This window comes from Carcharhinus amblyrhynchos, chromosome 18 (genome assembly GCF_965287045.1).
Source record: "Carcharhinus amblyrhynchos chromosome 18, sCarAmb.v2.hapA, whole genome shotgun sequence".
NCBI classification, from domain to species: Eukaryota; Metazoa; Chordata; class Chondrichthyes; order Carcharhiniformes; family Carcharhinidae; genus Carcharhinus; species Carcharhinus amblyrhynchos.
In genome coordinates, this window is record NC_137341.1 from 18,175,608 (window position 1) to 18,197,489 (window position 21,882).

The 21,882-nt window shown below is 46.4% G+C and overlaps 1 protein-coding gene across 1 annotated transcript in view; it reads right to left on the bottom strand.

The window, feature by feature from the left end:
* Positions 1-16,282, bottom strand: part of micall2a (mical-like 2a) — a 91,142-nt gene extending 74,860 nt beyond the window's left edge. Inside the window, exon 1 of the mRNA XM_080206439.1 lies at positions 15,690-16,282. Within this exon, the coding sequence (XP_080062565.1) occupies positions 15,690-15,832 (143 nt within the window). The 5' untranslated portion in view covers positions 15,833-16,282. The remainder of the gene's footprint in view (positions 1-15,689) is intronic.
* Positions 16,283-21,882: the final 5,600 nt, after the last annotated feature.

Genomic DNA, 21,882 nt, shown 5'->3' on the forward strand with positions numbered 1-21,882 from the left:
CAAAATTTGACCCAGTGACAGCGAAGAAATACCGATTTAGGGGGGCAAGTGGCTTGGAGGGGAACCTCCAAGGGTGGTGGTGTTCCCAGGTACCTGCTACTCTTGCCTTTCTGGCTGGAGTGATCATGGTTTGGAAGGTGCTGTCTAAGGAACCTTGGTGACTTCCTGCAGTGTATCTTGTAGATGGTACACACGGCTGCCACTGTTCGCTGGTGATGGGGGAGTGAATATTAGTGGAAGGAGTCGTAACTGGACCTGCTGCTTTGGATGGTGTTGAGCTTCTTGAGTGTTGTTGGAGCTGCACTCACCCAGGCCAGCGGACAGTATTCCATTACACTCCTGACTTGTACCTTGTAAATGGTGTACAGACTTTCGGGACTCAGCAGGTGAGTTATTTACCAGAGAATTCCCAGCCTTTAACCTGCTCTGGTAGCCACAGTATTTATATGGCTGGTCCAGTTCAGTTTCTGGTCAATGGTAACCCCCAGGGTGTTGATAGCGGGAGATTCAGTAATGGTAATGTCAAAGGGCGATGGCCATATCCCCTCTTGTTAGAGACGGTCATTGCCTGGCACTTGCGTAGCGCAAATATTACTTCTGCAGATTCCAAGAATCGTTCAAAATTAGAATAGACAGCTATACCTCAGATCAATACTTGAAAAGAAAAGGGAGAAAGGAAAAGAAATGCTATCGCACTAGATTATTCATCGAAACCAGCTGATCAGTTAAATGTTTCCATTAATCATTAACCAAAGATGTAAAAAAGCAATGCAAATATTAGGCACCAAAGTTCTTTAACTCTCCCATGTTTGGAAAAGAATATTTTAACATAAATTAGGTGTGGCTGTATGGTGTTACTGGGTTTACATCTGGGCTGAATGTTGTAGGAAGGACATGAGGAGAGGGTGGTTAATATCAAATGCCGGGGGGCACTCAATGACTAAAAACAAAAATCCTATTTTAAAAACTACACAACAGAACATAACAGTCAAACAACGCTGGCTAGAGTTACTGTAGCAACTCCAGACTCTAACTAACTCTGTGGGAAGTGTGCATTAAACACATTTTGCAATGATCCTTTGTAGTTCAGAGCTGCCTTTCACAGAACAGCAGGGAGGTTCTCCCCTGGGGTCCTGGCCAGCATCACAATAGCAAAACATTAACATTAGTGGGATCTTGCTCTGTGCAAATTGAATGTCGCATTCCCTACATTATAAATAGCGACTACACTTCAATGAAGTATGGCACTGGTTGTGAAGCTATGTTGGGATAGTATGAGAGGGTAAAAAGCACTGTACAAATACAACTTCCTTCTTTCTGGGTCGCCTGTGTTTTACTGACAATCTTTCAGGCAGCAATTAACCATCTGTAATAGGAATCCTGGTAAACATCAGTCCTCAGAAGTCCCTTTTCTTTTACAAAAGGACATTCCCCACAGGACAGAACTATGCAAGTTCAGGGAATGTGGGGAATGAGGAATTTTAATTACTGCCCACAGATTTCACACAGGATGAATGGTAGCTCAGTGCAATCTATCTCCATCTGTGTGTTTCAAAACAAAACGCGGCGGTGGTGGGGGGGGGGGGCTGGTGGGAGGAGATTAAATGGGTGTAGTGTTTCTTTTCACGAGCTTCTGCCAATTTATAAAATCATATTACCGCTTTCCTGGAGTGACTTAAAATGGTCAAACCCGAAAGAAAGTCTGAGACAGCAATGAGCTACCTCTCATCGCAGGGTCAGGCTGTCACTGCAATGGAGAAACAGGAGGAAGACAGTCAACTCCTCTGACTTGTTCTGCCATTGACCTTGGCTGATTTATATCAGAACCCTATCTTTTCAGTTTGGTTCTGCGACCTTGTCCAACAGATTTATAAAGGAGAAAGAGGCTCAAGATTTTCACTACTCATTGCAGCAAGTGTTTCTATACCCCTTGGGGCTAAAGGAATCAAGGGATATGGGGAGGGGTGGGGGAAGGTGGGGTCATCCAGACTCGAAACGTTGGCACTATTCTCTCCCCACAGACGCTGTCAGACCTGCTGAGATTTTCCAGCATTTTCTGTCTTTATTTCAAGCCATCTTGGGGCTGACCTTAGCTACTCACTACTGATGACTTCAAGATGCTAGAATGAAGCTCAATTATGACTAGTGACATGTCCCAGAATACCATGAACTTTCAGTCAAGACTTCAGGGGAGTGACTCCCCCACCCACTGCACTACTCTGGCAGTGCCACAGGCCTGGAAACATCAGCAGAGGCCAAACAGCAGATGCATGTTCCTGGCCACTGGATTTCCAGCATCGTTAGGAGCGTGGAGCTGATTAAACTATTTAAATCTATATTTTAATAGGATTAGTGGATGCAGGACTGAAGTCTCTGGGCCCCCTATCCCATACCACCACCACCCCCACCTCCTCCACCACCCCCCCCACAAATCCACCCACCTCCTCCACCACCCCCCCCACCCCCAAACCGCAGCCCCCCCCCCAACCTCCTCCACCCACCCACCCCCCTCACTGGCCAGGAGTGGTTCACTCCAGCAAGGTCTACAACAGCTCCCAACTACCCCTTCATTCCAGCGGGCTCGTGCCACCGGCTCTGTAGGGAGCTGGCGGCCCGACCCCGCTGCACTGAAGGGAAGCCATGAAGGCCCCTCAGGAGGTTGGGGATAAGGGGGGGGGTACTCCCTGGCAGTGCCAGCCTGGGCCCCTGGCACTGCCCAAGAGGTAAGTGGCAATGCCCAAGGGGCACCTTGGCACTTCCCACCAGGATTCGGGCAATGCCAAGGGAGCAAGGCTAGATGGGGCAATTGGTGGGGGTGAAGGGTCCTGCTCCCACTCTGTACTTGGGATCGGTAACAGAGGGAGGGCAGGGCTGAACGGGTTAGACACTGGGGTGCAGGGGGGAGAGGTGATGCGGTGGTCAGCCTACCTGGGGTGGGTGGGGGGTTGGTCAGGGAGACCGAGGCCAGGGGTGGGGGGCGTGCAGTGTGGGGAGGGCGTCAGGGCTGGGCTGGACACATCCCTGAGTCATAGAAATCATAAAATCTAGGGGGTGGGCTACTGCGCATTTATCAATCTCAGTGCTGACAGATTGGCACATGTACAGTGGCCTGCTCAGTGCTATGCTGCCAACCACTCCAGTGGGAATAGCTCCACCCCCGGATTTTCATCATGATTCGCAAAAGGACCCTCTGCAATGGCCAGTATGGGAGATTTATTTTGAAAATCTCGCTGAGAAAAAACAGTGGCCTTTACTCCCGTTTTTATGCGAATTCAGCACTTAGAATTTTTGGGGAGAATCCTGGACCACACCTTTAAAAAACACACGGAAGGCTACAAAAGGATGGCCATTTGAGGATCGTCTGACTCCTCTCATGAACTGAAACACTTCCTTGTCACAAGAAGGAACAAAATGAACTTTCCAGTCTGATGTTGACTTTATGAAACTAACTCAAAAGGGTCATTTCAAATTGAATAGGTCATTCAGATACAATGACACTGGCTGTTGCAAACTCTTAAGCTGTCAAACTTATCACACTACAAGACATCTTGCATCTTAGTAAGAATCCTCTGCTTTAAAAAACCTTTACTTTGACTGCGTAGCTCTGCTGATTAAGGATAGCATCAGGGTGGTAGCAAGGGATGATATAGGAACCAAAGAGCAGAACGTGGAATCGTTGTGGGTAGAGATTAGGAACAGCAAAGGAAGGAAGACGCTGGTGGGTGTTGTCTATAGGCCCCCGAATAATGATCTGGAGGTGGGGTGGGCTGTTAACGCGCAAATAAGTGCAGCGTGCAGGAATGGGACGGCCGTAGTTATGGGGGATTTCAATCTACATATTGATTGGTCGACCCATGTTGGACACGGTGGGCTCGAGGAGGAGTTCTTGGAATGCTGCCGGGATAGTTTCCTTGAACAGTGTGTGTTGGAGCCGACGAGGGAGCGAGCTATCTTGGATCTGGTGATATGTAATGAGGCGGGTAGAATTAGGGACCTTGCGGTGAAGGATCCTCTTGGGGAGAGTGATCATTGTATGGTGGAGTTTCTGGTGCAGATGGAGGAGGAGAAAGTGGGTTCCCAGACACGCGTCCTTTGTTTGAACAGAGGGGAGTACAGTAGGATGAGAGAAGAATTGGCGAATGTGGACTGGGGGAGTGCGTTGGAAGGTAGGTCTGGTGAGGAGCAGTGGAGGATCTTTAAGGAGGTCTTTCTTGGTGCTCAGCAGGAATTTATTCCGATGGTCAAAAAGGACCGTAGGAGGAGAGGTAATAAGCCGTGGATAACGAAGGAGGTGAAGGAAAGTGTTAAATTAAAAGCGGAGGCGTTTAGAGTAGCTAAGAGTAGTGGGCAAGAAGAGGATTGGGAGAGATTTAAATGTCAACAAAGATTGACAAAGAAGTTGATAGAGAAGGGTAGGAGAAACTATGAAGCTGGGCTAGCGCTTAATATAAAAAAGGATAGCAAGAGTTTTTATAAATATATAAAAAGGAAGAGGCTGGCTAGGGTGAACGTTGGACCCTTAGAGGATGAGAAGGGGGACTTAGTGGTAGGGGATGGGGATATGGCTGAGATCTTGAATAACTTTTTTGTTTCGGTCTTCACGGAGGAGGACGTGAATAATTTGCCGGGTGTTAGAGATGGAAAGGTGGTAGGACTGGAGAGTCTCAATGACATTACTGTTACTAGAGAGGCGATCCTCGACAGACTGGAGGGGCTGATTGTGGACAAGTCCCCAGGACCGGATGGAATGCATCCGAGGGTTCTGAAAGAAATGGCGGCGGTGATAGTGGATGCCTTGGTGGTTATTTTCCAGACGTCGCTGGATTCCGGGAAAGTGCCGGAAGATTGGAAAACGGCTAATGTTACGCCGTTGTTTAAGAAGGGTGCCAGGCAAAAGGCAGGGAATTATAGGCCTGTTAGTTTAACGTCTGTTGTAGGTAAAATCTTAGAATCCGTCATCAAGGAGGAAATAGCGAGGCATCTTGAGGGGAATTGCTTGATAGAGCAGACGCAGCAAGGTTTTGTTAAGGGGAAGTCGTGTCTGACAAATTTACTGGAGTTCTATGAGGATGTGTCTAGGGCAGTGGATAGAGGAGAGCCGGTGGATGTGGTCTTTCTTGATTTTCAGAAGGCGTTTGACAAGGTACCTCACAAGAGGTTATTGCAGAAGGTAAGGGGGCATGGAGTTGGGGGTAGGGTGTTAGCGTGGATAGAGGATTGGTTGTCAAATAGGAGGCAGAGAGTGGGGGTCAATGGGTGCTATTCGGATTGGCGGTTGGTGACTAGTGGAGTGCCCCAGGGGTCGGTGCTGGGGCCTCAGCTATTTACCATTTATATAGACGATCTGGAGGAGGGAACCGAGTGTATGGTGTCGAAATTTGCTGATGACACCAAGATTGGTGGAACGGCAAATTGTGCGGAGGGTGTGGAGAGTCTGCAGAAGGATCTAGATAGGCTGGGCGAATGGGCCAGGAACTGGCAAATGGAATTTAATGTTGGCAAGTGCGAGGTGGTCCACTTTGGTAGGAATAATGGTAGGAAGGATTATTACTTACGTGGCGAAAAACTGCAGCAGGCGACGGTGCAGAGGGACCTAGGGGTCCTTGTGCATGAGTCGCAAAAACCCAGCTTGCAGGTGCAGCAGGTGGTCAGGAAGGCGAATGGGATGCTGGCCTTCATAGCGAGGGGGATTGAATATAAAAGTAGGGAGGTCTTGCTGCAGCTGTATAGGGCATTGGTGAGGCCGCAGCTGGAGTACTGTGTGCAGTTTTGGGCGCCGTACTTACGCAAGGATATTTTGGCCTTGGAGGGAGTGCAGAGGAGGTTTACTAGGCTGATACCGGAGTTGAGGGGGTTGAGCTATGAGGAGAGGCTGAATAAACTAGGCTTGTACTCGTTAGAGTTTAGAAGAATGAGGGGAGATCTCATTGAGACATATAAGATGATGAATGGGATGGATAGGATAGAGGTGGAGAGACTCTTCCCGCTCAGAAAGGATAGTAGGACTAGGGGGCACAGCCTCAAGATAAAGGGGGGGCGGTTTAGAATGGAGTTGAGGAAGAATTTCTTCACTCAAAGGGTGGTGAATCTCTGGAATTCTCTGCCCGTTGAAGTGGTGGAGGCTACCTCGCTAAATATTTTTAAGACGCGGGTTGATGGGTTTTTGATAAGAGAGGGGCTTAAGGGTTATGGGGAGAAAGCGGGAATGTGGAACTGAGCCACGACAGATCAGCCATGATCTTATTGAATGGCGGGGCAGGCTCGGAGGGCTAGATGGCCTACTCCTGCTCCTATTTCTTATGTTCTTATGTTCTTAAAGCATCAACTCATCTAATAGACTACAGGCCTGCCACGAGAGACTAACATCAATTTTAATTTTTTTTTCCTCATCTGCATCTAATTCTTATGTGAGTAATAGTATATGTGAGATGAGTGAGTGAGATGTCACACTTTTAACTTCCAAGGGAAATTTGTGGTAATAAATAACCATCCTTATTTTTAAAGTCACAAGATGATTGCTACGGAAAATATTTTCACACACATCCCTCATACACAAAGCACACTGATCATGTGCAATAAGAAAACACATAAATTCTCCGTGTGACATTGAAATCATCATAAAATCATAGAATCTAAGGCATGGAGACAAGCCCTTCGGCCCACCCTGGTCCATGCTGCCCATCTAAGCTAACCCTATTTGGCCCATATTATTTAGGAGATGAACTGAAAGGGGAGAAATAATCTCCCCAATGAACAGCCCTACCCCACCCTCCTACTGAAAGCTGCTCACAAATGAATGTTACCAGAGGGCAGGTCTGGTGTTGGATGTGATGCCTTCCTGGACAGTCTGCCACAACTGGAGCGCAAAGTTTCACTGCTAAAATCTCCCAGCAGGACTCCAGGACTTATTCAGGCTCGTCCTTATGTTAATTTATTGATGCACATTTAGAATGAATGTCCTTCTTCCCCCCTTCGAACCATGAGAATGGAATACCCAGAACGTCAACCGGAATGTCAACCCCAACAATTCCTAGCAACTGCAACAAGACCCGTGGGGCTGCTGGACATAGCAGCTGCTTCAGAAATAAATGAGAATCCTCCTTACATGAATGACCTACATTACCTCCATTACAGAGGGACATCCCTGGGCACTGCCTGTCCTTTCTGCCCTATAATACATCAGAAATTACCCAACTGAAACAAGCTGAGATCTTTGTGTAGATGCTGACTTCAGTGTTTAATGGAGATTCACTCTGGTACTGAGAGGCAAAATAATGTCAAAAGGACAACACTAACCACAAGTGATGGAACCAGAGTGCACAGAGATTGGTGAGGCAGACTGGGGGAAAGCTCGGGTATGAGTGGAGGTAAAGGAGAGAGATCCTTCACTGAGTGTCCATTCCCAGTAAATAATCCCAAGCCTGCAGATTGCCCCGAGGTTTCCAGAAAGTAAAGATTAATTTCCTGAATGCAGCAAACCTTCAGAGAGAAAAGGAATCAGAAGGGAGGATGAAAGCTCCTCAGCATTTTTCTTCAATTATCTTTTAACACATTTGCTTATTAGTTAGAAAGATATTGGAGATGGGGAACAGACTGTTCAAATGGAGAGGGGTGAATGGAGGTGGGAGGTTCATGTAATGAAATATCTGGGAATATGACCCAGCCGTGTTGGCAACCCTAGAACCCGAAACTCAGCTACTGAAGAGAAGGGGAGGACCTGGGTACCAATACGCATCCAGAAGCCTCTCTCTACAATGATTATTATTAAAAGGCAGCTCAGATCATCCCCATTTCCACATTAACATGGCCTGACTGTCATTGCTACATTATGCTTCCTGGAAATTAAAATGTGGTTTATAACAGGAACTGAAATCTACCAGATCTAACGAGTTTCCCAATGAATTGAGAAACACTGTAACTCCTGCAGCCTGACAGGAACACTCGCACAGACGCACTTAGCACCCACTGCACCTGGCAGCACAGTTTTCCCCACTACTGGCACCATTACTGTGTGCCCATCAGCTGCTGGCAATAGTGGTCTGTCAGAATCTACCCTCTCACCAATGACCTGGACTCTCACCACCTCCCACTCCCCTGAACTTTCACTGCCTCCAACTCACCTCAGCACCATGTAAACACAGAGGGAACTGCCCTGGACACTATCCCATCACATGCTCTCCAGGAAAGTTATAACCTGGATTAGTTAGAGAGTAAAGCAGCACGCTGTCCACTCTAATTATTCAAATTCCTGCCATTCTCCCATCAGATCAGGCAAGTGCTTCTTTCTTGAGTATTATAAAAACATCTTGAAATGCTTATTGCAGGAATCAACTCAATCTTGAACCATAATTATCCATTTCACAATCAACTTCCATATTATCATTTTTATCAAAAGGGGAGGTGTTTTTTGAAGAGAATAAGGCACAGGATTGTTTGTAGTTTCAATCTCATGGGGTAATTTTTTTTCCTGAGGTTTCATATAGGCACCACAATTACATGTGTGGGGAGTGAGCCATCTTTGATGCAGGTAGCTACCTGGGACATCACAGGCACTGCAACTACATAGAAACATAGAAACAAAGAAGGTAAGAGCAGGAGGAGGCCATTTGGCCCTTCAAAGCCTGCTGCACCATTTGTTACTATCATGGTTGATCATCCAACTCAATAGCCTAATCCTGCTTTTCCCCCTAAACCTTTGATCCCATTTGCCCCAAGTGCTGTATCCAGCCACCTCTTGAATACATTCAATGTTTTGGCATTAACTACCTCCTATGGTAATGAATTCCACAGGCTCACCACTCTGGCTGAAGAAATGTCTCCTAATCTCCATTCTAAACAGTCTACCCCAAATCCTCAGACTGTGACCCCTGGTTCTGGGATCATCTACAAAGTCTAGTCCTGTTTAAATTTTATAAGTCTCTGTGAGATTCCCCCCTCATTCATCTGAACTCCAGTGAAACCAATTCTAACCTATTTAATCTGTCCTCATACGTCAGTCCTGCCATCCCAGGAATCAGCCTGGTAAACTTTCACTGAACTCCCTTGAGAGCAAGAACATTCTTCCTCAGAAAAGGAGGCCAAAATTGCACACAATACTCAAGATGTGGCCTCACCAAGGCCCTGTATAATTGCAACACATCTCTGCTCCTGTACTCGAAACCACTCACAATGAAGGCCAAAATGCCATTTGCCTTCTTTACCATCTGCATGCTTACCTTCAGTGACTGGTGCATAAGGACACCCACATCCTTCTGCACACTCCCCTGTCCCAATTTACAGCCATTCAGGTAGTAATCTGCCTTCTTGTTTTTGCTTCTAAAGTGAATAACCTCACATTTATCCAAATTATATTGCATCTGCCATTGATTTGCTCACTCGCCCAACCTGTCCAGATCATTCTGAAGGATCTCTGCATCCACATCACAGTTCACCCTCCCAACTTGGTATCACCTGCAAACTTTGAGATATTACTTTTTGTTCCCTCATCCAAATCATTCATATATATTGTGAATAGCTGGGATCCCAGCACTGATCCTTGTGGCACCCCACTAGTTACTGCCTGCTGATTTGAAAAGCACCCATTAATTCCTACTCTTTGTTTTCTCTCTACCAAGTCTCTATCTCAATACACTTCCCTCAATCCCATGCGCTTTAATCTTGCACGATAATCTCTTGTGTGGGACTTTGTCAAACATTAAAGTCCTGACATGTGTGGGGAGTGCACCATCTTTGATGCAGGTAGCTACCTGGGACATCACAGAGTCACTGCAACTACATGTGTGGGGAGTGCACCATCTTTGATGCAGGTAGCTACCTGGGACATCACAGAGTCACTGCAACTACATGTGTGGGGAGTGCACCATCTTTGATGCAGGTAGCTACCTGGGACATCACAGAGGCACTGCAACTACATGTATGGGGAGTGCATCCTCTGAAGTTGGAGCTTCAGCAAACTCAGCCATTGAAAAACACTTCAGTTAAGTTCACTTGCCAGAGACCGGCAGCACAGATCACTGGATCCCAAAACAAGCAGACTATTCAACTTCACTCCAGTGTTTAAGGAACTGATCTGGATTTGTGTTGTCAATATCACAGCAGAAATGAAACCTTGCTTCAAGACTTTAGTTCCCTTGGTAAACACAGTTTAGTGTTTAATTAGTGGAGCGGTTATAACAATGAATCAGTCTTTACAGGTTGTCTGTCCAGTTTGTATACTGTCAGTTACTCTTAGTCATTCATTGAAGATTCCAGGCTTGATGTACAGAGGGAGAGAGGGAGAAAGACACATACACAAACACACGCAGAGTGACATGGGCTCAAGCAGAGAGAGGAAAGAGAGGGGCAGAGGGAAAGGGAGAAAAGGGAGAGGGAGAGGGGGACATAGGAAGATGGATAGAGGAGGAGAAGGAAGAGGGGCAAAGGGAGAGATGGGCACAGAGAGAGATGGGCACAGGGAGAGAGAGAGAGACAGAAAGGGAGATAGAGTAAAACAGAGACACAGAGGGGGGAGAGAGGCAGAGAGAGAGGGGGGGAAAGCAGAGAGAGGGGTAGCAGAGAGAGAAAGGCATTAAGGGAAGAGGACATAGACAGATAAGGACACAGGCAATAACATTACTTTTGGTGTCGCTGGCAATGATCCAATCAGATATTTTAATGTTACACAGGATCAGCTGGACAGGTATTGCTGAATCAGGAACCTTTGTAGATCAACAGGCACAAGAGTAAAGGGTGAAGAGAACTTGGTGCAAGTTATGTTGCTAGCATCAAAGTTTTAACTGAGAGTACTGCAACAATCCTATTTCTGAAGTGTTTCTCGCGCTATAGTAAATGTTTAAAACGTAGGATACCATCTGAATCAATGAGGCTCTGTATTACAATCACACAATCATATCCTTGGCACTCTCCTCAGTGCTGTCTGTATTAACTAGCTGTTCTAAGAAACTTATTCTTTTTCTCTCAGTGGGTTGGAAATGGGTGTGTCTCCCCTCCAAGTCCTGTGATTGACCCTCAATTCTTTTCCTTGGCCAATCACAGCCACTGGATTTATCCCCTTGCTGTTTGCTCATTTCCCATTCATTTCACATGGAGGTCTATAACAGTCTGGAATAGCAGCATCTCAATGGAGGAAAGATCACAAGTGGATTCCAGGCTACAGTTACTGTGAAATTCCCCTAGTCGCCACAGTCCAATGCCTGTTCGGGTCAACGTACCTAACCAGCACGTCTTTCAGAATGTGGGAGGAAGTCAGAGCACCCGGAGAAAACCCACACAGACATGGGGAGAACACACAAACTCCACACAGATAGTGACCCAAGCTGAGAATTGAACCCGGGTCCTTGGTGCTGTGAAGTGGCAGTGCTAATCACTGTGCTGCCCTTTTTTGCAAGGGGATTAGAGTACAAGAATAAGGAAGTCTTGCTATAATTGCACAGGATTTTGGTGAGACAACGTCTGGAGTATTGTGTGCAGTTTTGGTCTCCATATTTAAGGAAGGATATACTTTCATTGGAGGTGCAACAGTGAAGGTTCACTAGACTAGTCCCTATAGTGAGAGAGTTATCCTGTGATGAGAGGCTGAGTAAGTCGGGTCTATATTCTCTGAAGTTCAGAAGAATGCGAGCCGATCTGATTGAAACATACAAGATGTGGAAGGGCCTTGACAGCATAGACCCTGAGAGATTGTTTCTGCTGGTCGGCGAACCTGGAACATGGGACACACACTCAGGATAGTCAATTATTTAGGACTGAGATGAAGAGAAATTTCTTCATTCAAAGGGTTGTGAATCTTTGGAATTCTCTAGTCTATAGGGTTGTGGCTGCTCCACTATTAAATACATATAAGGCTGGGGTAGACAGACTTTGATTTCTCAGGGAACCATGGAATATGGGGAGTAGGTGGGAAGGTACTGAAGCCCAGAATCAGGCATGATTGTACTGAATGAAGCAACTGGTTCAATGGGCCATGTGGTAAACTTCTGTTCCTATCTCTTGTGTTCCTCTGATCCATTGGCATTCCTGGTGTTCCATTTGTCAATGGAGATTGGGGGCATGGGCACAGCAAGAGTTTGAGTAGCCAATCCCACGCTCACTAGACACCACTTTGCAACACTGATTTGAGATTAGACCCAGGTCCAGCCACTCCCGATGGTGCATAAACATCCTAAAAAATATTGACGATTAAAAAAAAACTTTCCATTTTAGTCAGCCCTGTGACATTCAACCACAATAGTGGAACACTGGATCAATCAGAACCCATCCTACCCCAGGGAGACACAACAGACTCATTGCAATTTATTTCAGTGCACTGTACCACTGAGAAGTAATAAAGACAAGGGCCCCTTAACAAGGCAGAAGACAACCTGCAGAGGAGGTGAAAGTCTGCCTCTGTGATTTCCAGAGAAGGAGAAGGGGCATGGGTCCCACACTGTCTTGAGGCAATTCTTAGAGCGCAATTGCTGAATGTGTTGGAGTGCAATTGGATTAGCAGCTAATCCAATATGTTTATTTTAAAGGAATTAATACCCCTGATTAAATTAGCAGCTAATTTAATCAGGGGTATTAATTCCTTTAAAATAAACATATTAACACTTGCACTAAAGTAGAAGGAATTAAACAGGCAAAGCTTTCACCCACCAAGATTTGTCCTTCATCATTTCAAAATTATGGAGGGAATTTTAACCTCCTCGAACAGGGTTGTTTGGGAGAATAAGGTGTTAGAAATCTGCATTTTGACCCAAACACAAGACCGACCCACCACTTTAAGTTTTAACACAGGTGGGTTGACCCCCAGCGAGTGAGTTTGGCAATTTAAATAGTCCCCTGAGGTTGCCAGCCTCATTTGTCCCCTGATTTCAAATTAAATTGAAGCTGGCCAGAACACCAGACTGGAGGAACCCCTGCAGCTAAAGGAAAGCAGGAGTCTGCAGGGCCAAGGGGTCAGAGCCTTCCAACTCACCTGCTGGATCTAACATGGGTGCACTGCCAATTCCTGTTGATCAGACACTCCAACCAGCCCCTTAACCTTTATTCCCCCAACTCCAGTATTCAATCCCTCCCACCTCTCCACACTGATCACTTTCTGTTGCGGCTTAAAAACAGAGTAAAACATTGTTAATCATTTCCTATCCCAGAATCAAAGAAACTCATACTACCAGGTTTCCCAACCTCAATTCTCCATCTTATCGCTGCCAAACCCTCATCAAAGCTGAAACAATTACAGGTTCTCATTCGCCTGTTAATCACCACCATCTCCCACAACTTGTCCCAAAGACTCTCCATCCCTAACACCTCATCCCAAAATTCCTCACCATCCCCAACACTTCTTCCCAAAATCATTTCCCATTCCCAACACCCCATCCTAAAATCACTCCCCATTCCCAACACCCCATCCCAAAATTAGTCCAGATCCCAAACACCCCATCCCAAAGTCGCTCACCATTCCCAACACCCCATCAATAATCACTCCATCCCCAACACCCCATCCCAAAATCATTCCATCCTCAACACTCCAACCTAAAACCATTCTATTCCCAGCAGCCCATCACAAAATCACTCCACATTCCAAACACTCCATCCCAAAATCACTCTATTTGCAACACCCCATCCCAAAATCACTCCCCATTGCCAACACCCCATCCCAAACTCATTCTCCATCCTGAATACTGCATCCCAAAATCACTCCTTCCCCAACACCCCATCCCAAAAATCACTCCCCATCTGCAACACCCCATCCCTATCCCAAAATCACTCCCTATTCCCAACATTCCATCCCAAAATCACTCCCCATTGCCAACACCCCATCCCAAAATCATTCTCCATCCCAAACACCCCATCCCAAAATCATTCCCCATCTGCAATGCTCATCCCAAAATCACTCCCTTTTCCCAACATTCCATCCCAAAATCACTCTCCATTCTCACTACGCCATCAAAAAATCATTCCATCCCCAACATCTCATTCAAAAATCACCCCCATCCCCAACACCCCATCCCAAAATCATCCTCATCCCCAACACCTTATCCCAAAATCACTGCCTATTCTCAACACCCCACTCGAAAATCACTCCATCACCAACGCCCCATCCCAAAATCATCTCCCATCACCAACTCCCCACCCCAAAATCATTCCATCCCCAACACCCCATCCCAAAATCATTCCATCCCCTTCACCCCATCATAAAATCACTCCTCATCCCCAACACCTCATCCCAAAAACATTCCCAATCCCAAACAGTCCATCCCAAAATCACTCTTCATTCCCAACACCCCATCCCAAAATCACTCCCCATCCCCAACACTCCCTCCCAAAAACATTTCCAATCCCAAACAGTCCATCCCAAAATCACTCCCCATTCCCAACAGCCCATCCCAAAATCACCCTCTATCCCCAACATCCCACCCCAAAATCACTCCCCATCCCCAACATCCCACCCCAAAATCACTCCCCATCCCCAACAGCCCATCTCAAATTCACTCCATCCCCAACACTACATCCCAAAATCACTCTCCATCCCAACATCATCCCAAAATCATTCCTCATCCCCAACTCCAGCACCAAAGCCCCATCCCAAAATCACAGTCCATTCCCAACAGCATCCCAGAACCACTGCATTGCCAACACCCCACCCTAAAATCAGTCACCATCCTCAACATCCCTTCCCAAAATCACTCTCCATTCCCAATAACTCATCCCAAAATAACTCCTCATTCCCTACACCCATCCCAAACGCCGCCCCCCCCCCCACCTCTCACAGGCTGGTTCCTAATCCCCACGACCACAAACTCCAGTTGCGTCCCTGCCCTTTGTGGGATCTTGCTGTGTGAAGTTACAGCTGCCACATCTGTTTAGATAAGATCTGACACTCTGGCTGAGTAACCCATTTGGTGCCGCCACATCTGGAAGAGGCCGAGCAGGAAGAGAGGAATTTGATGATTGCTAAAAGAATGCCGCATTGTAATTGCTAATTTTACAGATATTACTGAAATTGCTCAATATCAGGAATTCCCAGGCCAGATTCTCTCCGGAATAGCTTCCTGCTCCCCTGCAGCTGTTCACCATTAACAACACCACTGGCGCAAACATCAGCCCTTGGAAAGAAATCTTCCCTCAGGAAAAGCGGCGCTAAAACTCAGACCGGGAACAGTAGCAGGAAAGGGCTGGATGTACACACACGTGTACATGGACACACAGCCGCCCAGTCTGACCGAGTTATCACCAAAACTCCACATTAGACAAGGTATCGCACAAACTGGCCAGCTCTGCACACACTAAACTGGGAATTCCTCCTGCTAGCCCTGCCTTACAGATCAGATCCCCTCTCCAGCTGTTCAAACATGCAGATGGTACATCCTTGTCCCCATTCCCAAAGTACTGAAGCCTGGGGAATTTCATCCCTGTTCCCAGTGCCAAGATGTAAAATGTCACCAAAACTCAAGATACATTATTTCCCCATTTTTGCCGCGGACGGCGGAGCGGGTTAAGCCAGGTTATTGGGTGGCAAAGGAGGGGGTTCGAGTGCGGCTCAACCCCAGCCTGAGGGTATTAGTCTATTCTGTCTGGGGGCATTAAAGTTGGTGCTGTTTGCCCTCTCCCTCTAACACACACACACACACACACACACACACACAGGAAGAAACATGAGTTGCTCCTTCCCCATTTGGGGAAGGATTCGCTGTGAATCTCCGGCTTACATGAGGTCGGGTCTGAAGTGGTGCAAGATCGCACAGAAAGCGAGTCCATCCCGCCACGAAGTTGTCATGTTGGTGATCTCCACATTTCCATATCCCTCACACTGCTTCTTACACCACTGCTGCAGCGCTTTGATCGCGGCCATGGCCACTCCACTGAGCAGCAGACAGAAAGAAGCCGGCTACCAGGAAATCCGGGATAAGGGGGAAAGAGAGGAGAGAGGGAAATCAGAGGGAAGAAAAGTGAAAGAGAAAGTATAGAGAGGGAGGTGAGGAGAACAGATAGATAAGGAGGTTAAGGAGACCGAGAGGCAGGGAGAGAAGAAGGTGCATGAAGCACAGATACTGAACTCAGAAAGAAAAGTTTACAGAGCTATTTTTAAAAAGTCGGAGAGCAGATCCGCGGGAGAAGCGAGAACGAACAGAAACACTTTGTGAGAAGAGCCAGGAGCAAGAGTTTGGGAAAGGAGATGATAAGAGAGATGTATATACAGACAGAGAGACAGAAGCAGTCTGCCCGGATCTCACCCCGGGAGAAATGAGGCAGAAAACTGACTGGGAGTCACTATGAAATACACACAGACAGACAGACACACTGACAGGCTGACACACAGACAGACAGACACACTGACAGACACACTGACAGACAGACACACTGACAGGCTGACACACAGACAGACAGACACACTGACAGACAGACACACTGACAGACAGACACACTGACAGACACACTGACAGACAGACACACTGACAGGCTGACTGACACACAGGCACACAGGCAGACTTGCACACAGATACACTGACACACAGACAGACAGACACACACAGACAGACAGACTGACAGACAGACACACTGACAGGCTGACTGACACACAGGCACACAGGCAGACTTGCACACAGATACACTGACACACAGACAGACAGACACACACAGACAGACAGACTGATACACAGACTGACACGCACACAGCCAGACACACAGATAGGCAGAGAGGGGAGTCACACACAGCCTCACACTCCGACAGCTGCCACTGACTGCAGAACACTGGGAATTTCCACTTGGAAATGGCCTGAGTTCAAAGCAAAAAAATTAACACTTTCCAAATTCCCTCCCACCCCTGGAAATAATCCCCTCCCACACTGGGAACAAACCCCTCCCACCCCTGGAAATAAACCCCTCCCACATCTGGGAATAAACTCCTCCCACACGTGAGAATAAACCCCTCCCTCACCTGAGAATAAACCCCTCCCTCACCTGGGAAAAAGCCCCTCCCACACCGGGAAAAGTCCCTCCCACTCCGGGAAAAGCCCCTCCCACACAGGGGATAAGCCCCTCCCACACTGTGCTGAGGTGAGCAGATTTTGCAGTGCGTGACAGAAGCAATTCCTGGTGAAATGTTGATGGAAATTAGTATGTTGGACATCGTCCTTTCTGTAATCTACCTGTCTAAGAATCACAGGTAAAATCATACAGATGTGGTTATTTATCTGTGATCAGAGTCTTGCAGTAGTTAGATCCAGGATGTGTTATTGAGAATGGAAATAAGTGATCTGAATGTTACTGATGGCAGCTGCAAAACGCCAGAAAACCTTGATTCCCTGCAGCTTGGGTTGACATTGGGAATCTTGGACAGTTTTCCTTTCACATTCTCCAATCATACTTTTCTTTGTTTATATTTTTTGAAGGATGGAATTGTGCTTAAAAGTAGTAGAATGTTGGAGTTCTGGCATTTCCCTGATGTAATAATTTACTATATCTTAATACCACATCAAAGCCAATTGGTTCAATGCAGAATAAATCTCCCTCTACTATCCTTCAGCCCCAAGCCCCTCTCCTGCACTCACATCACCACATGTTACACAAACTTCCATTTCTAAAAGCTGGTCATTACTTTGCTCCCTGTTCCACAATCCTAGTGAGGTATGCAGCAATTTCAAAACTGTCCACATGCACTAGCTGTCACTGTTCTTTATGATGTAGAGACATTGGTCCTCAGGTTAAAGATTTGTCATCATCCATAAAATAAGCATTGCAGCATCCCACCGTTCCTCCCCTCTCCCCTCTCCCCTCTCCCCTCTCCCACCTTCCCTCCCCGTTCCTCCCCTTCTATCCCACCTACCCCTCCGCCACCCTCCCCCTTTCCCCTATCCCCTATCCCACCTCCTCCTCCCCCCATCCCACCTCCTCCTCCCCCCTCCCTCCCCCTCTTATCCCACCTCCCCCCCCACCCTGCCCCTCCTTTCCTACTTCCCTCTCCCATACTCCCTCCCCCTTCTGTCCCACCTCCCCCTCCATCCCACTCCAGTCCTTCCTCCCCACCCCTCCCTCTCCTGTCCCATCTCCCCCCTCCACTCCCACCCTCCATTCTCCAACCCTCCCCCTCCTATCCCACTGTTCCTCCCACCCTCCCTCTTCTCCAGTCAGTTAAACCTTGGGGCTGAGAAAGCTTTTAGTAATGATAATCCAAGACAAACTTAGCATTCACCAGGACAAGTGTGTGTAGATTAATTAATGAAAGCCAATGGAAGACTAATTGTGCTTAACCGACTCAATTGAGTTTTTTTGAGGGGTAACAGGGAGGGTTGATGTGGGCAATGTGGTTGATGAGGCATCCATACATTGCCAGAAGGCGTTCGATAAAGTGCCACATGGTAGTGTCACCAAAATCAAAGCCATTGGAATAAAGGGACATTAACAGCTTGGATTACAGGGTTAGCTGAGTGACAGGAAACATTGAGAAGTGGCAAACAGCTGTCTTTCGGACGAGAGGGAGGCATATCGTGGTCTTGGTCAGCGGTCAGTATCGGAATACTGTTTTTCTTGATAAACATTAACGTACTAGACTTGGGTTTGCAGAGCACAATTTAAACACTCACAGGTGATGAAAGCCTTGGCGGTATTGTTAACTGTGAGCAGTAATAGACTTCAAAAAGACATGTAAAGGTTGGTGGGACGACAGATGCGGCGGGGTGTGAGGTGATACATTTTGGTCAGAAGACCAAGGTGAGGCAAAAGAGAATAAAAAGCACAATTCTAAAGTGGGTGCAGGAGAAGAGGAACGGGAGAAATATGTACACAAATCGATAAAGGTGGCAGATCAGGTTCAGGAAGGGATCAAAAAGCACAGGGAATCCTGAGTTTTATAAAGAGAGGCAGAGAATACAAAAGCAAAGAGGATAGTATGAACCTTTGCAAAACATTGGTTCAGCCTGAGCAGTTGTGTCCAATTCTGGGCATCAATGCAGAAAAGATTTACGGGAATGGTTCCAGGGATGAGGTCCTTCAGATACGAGGATAGATACAATGATACAAGGGTAGATCAGAAAACCTAAGGCTGTTCTCCTTAGAGAAGAGAAAGTTGAGAAGAGATTTGCTAGAGGTGTTCAAAATCATGAGGGGTGTGGACATAATAGGGAGAAATTGTTCCCATTGGCATCAACCTATTGGACTCAGTGGTGACAGTACTAACAGTTGTGTTACAGCTGATTTGGCTGGCACAGAAAACTAACCAATTCAGCTCTAAAAGAATGGATTCTCTAACATGTTTATACTGTTTCAGTAAATTGAGGTGATCTATAAATATATCATGTAATAGCAAAATGCTGCCTTGCAACCCTGCTTGAATTATATAAATACCAATTTGTGTTTTGTAGTCAAATCAATAACTGAATATAGGTTTATAATTTATTTAATTTTGGGGGGTCTAGAGGGAGTGAGGGACCTTGGAGTGAATGTCCACAGATCTCTGAAAGTAGCAGGACAGGTAGAAAAGGTGGCTAAGACAGATGAATTATCTTATTTATTAGGTAAGGAATAGCATATAAGAGCAGGGAGGTCATGCTGGAACTGTATAAAATATCAGTTAGGCCATAACTGTGGGAGGTTCTGGTCGCCTCATTACAGGAAGGATGGAATTGCATTAGAGGAGGGTGCAGAGGAGGTTTACAAGGATGATACCAGGACAGGAAAATTGAAAGATTAGATAGGCTGACGTTGTTCTCCTTGAAACAGAGGAGGCTGGGGGGAAATTTAAATTAAAGTTAATTTATTAATCACAAGTAAAGCTTACATTAACACTGAGATGAAGTTACTGTGAAATTCCCCTAGTTGCAGCTGTCTGGAGCCTGTTCTGGTCAATGCACCTAATCAGGAGATTTAATTGAGATCTTCAGAATTGTGAGGGGTTGGATAGATTGGATTGGAAGAGCCTATTTATTTCAGTAGAGAGGTTAGTGATTGGCAGAAGGATTAGAGGGGAAGTGAGGAAATATTTCTCACCAAGAAAGTTGTAAGGGTCTGGAACTCACTGCCTGAATAGGGAGCAGAGACACAAACCCTCAACTCATTTTAAAAGGTGGATCTGGATCTGTACCTCGTGCCATAACCAGCAGACCAAATGCTGGAAAGTGGGACTAGACTGTGGGTGACTCGTTTTTCAGCTGGCCCAGACATGATGGGCAGAATGGCCTATTTCTGCGCCGTGAATTTTCTTGATTTTTTGATTCTATGAGAAAAGGTTGCATAATCTTGGTTTATGCTCACTGTAGTCTGGAAGACTGAAGTTTAATCTGACGGAAAAAATTTAAATAACAAAAGGATTTGATGGAGTTAGTACAGAGAAGCTGGTAAAATTTAAAACAAGGAGTCACAACTTCAAAATTGGAGCCTCATTATTAAGGCGTGACATCAAGAACCACTTTTCCACACAAAGGAATCCCTGCCCCCAAAAAGCTACTGGGTGCCACTTGAAGCCAGCAAGACCAAGATTAATCATAGAAGCATCATAGAACCCTTACCGTGCAGGAAGAGGCCATTCAGCCCATTGAGTCTGTACTGACAACAATCCCACCCAGGTCCTATCCCCATAACCCCATGTATTTACCCTAGCTAATCCCCCTGATACTAAGGGGCAATTTAGCATGGCCAATCCACCTAACGTGCACATCTTTGGGCTGTGGGAGGAAACCAGAGCACCTGGAGGAAACCCACATAGACACAAGAACGTGCAGACCCCACACAGACAGTGACCCAAGGCCTGAATTGAACCTGGGTCCCTGGCACTGTGAGGCAGCAATGCTAACCACTGTGCCACCGTGCTGCCCTTTTAAACAATAGCAACCCTCTTGAAGAAAGAAGATAGAACTTGCATTTAACTAACACCTTTCACAATCTTGGAACGTCCCAGCAAAATACCTTTGAAGTAATAGTTTTTATTAAGTAAGTGTTTGTAAATGGTGTTGAGGTACAGATTAACCCCAGGCTGATTGAATGATGGAAGAGTCATAAAATGTGAATGGCCCCTTCCTGTTCCCATGTAATTCGAGTTTGATGAAATGATTATATTAAAGGGATTGCGGGAGACCTTGGTCCACCAGGTGGTGCTCTTCCCTCAAATTGAATGAAACTCAAGGCAGGCACTAAGATATGTTGGAGCATAAATTTCACACAGCTGTTAACACAACTCTGTCATCTCCATTTATGCCCAGGTAACAAGTTTCACATCTACATACTTTCAGTGCTGGATGATTAAATCCTCTCTACAAATGAATATTAATCATGTCGCAATCTTAGCCCACATAGCTGTTGCATATAGTCACTGTTTAGACAGACATTCTGCCTACCTCACCCACTCTGGGCTGATCTCAGTATCCAGCACCAACTTCCCTTCAGAGTTGTCAAGCGATCCACACTGCCAGACCAGCTGCTGAAGAAGACCCCGTACCCCATTCAGGACAACTGGGAATGGGCAATGAATGCCCAGATCCCCATTGGCTCTGACGAAGGATCATCCTGACTCAAAATGTTTGTTCTATTTTCTCCCGATCCACAGATGCTGTCAGACCTGCTGAGATTTTCCAGCATTTTCTGCTTTTGCCCCAGAATCAATGTCAGACAAGCATTTGATAGGTGGTGGATGTGCCCAAACTCTGTACATTTGCAGTGTTTAGACTGGCACCCAATCACTTTGACATACTCAGAGAAAAGACTGGCAAAGCTAGTTTAGCATTGTCATTACCTCTTGGCAGCATTTAGTGTTAGCTACCACTGGTCTTATTTTCTTTTTCATATAGAAATCTTTCTGAATCAAGGCAGTGCAATGACCTCCTGACTTTGACTGAAACTTGACTCCCATGGTGACCATGATGTGGAGTTGCCAGTGTTATACTGGGGTAAACACAGTAAGAGTCTCACAAC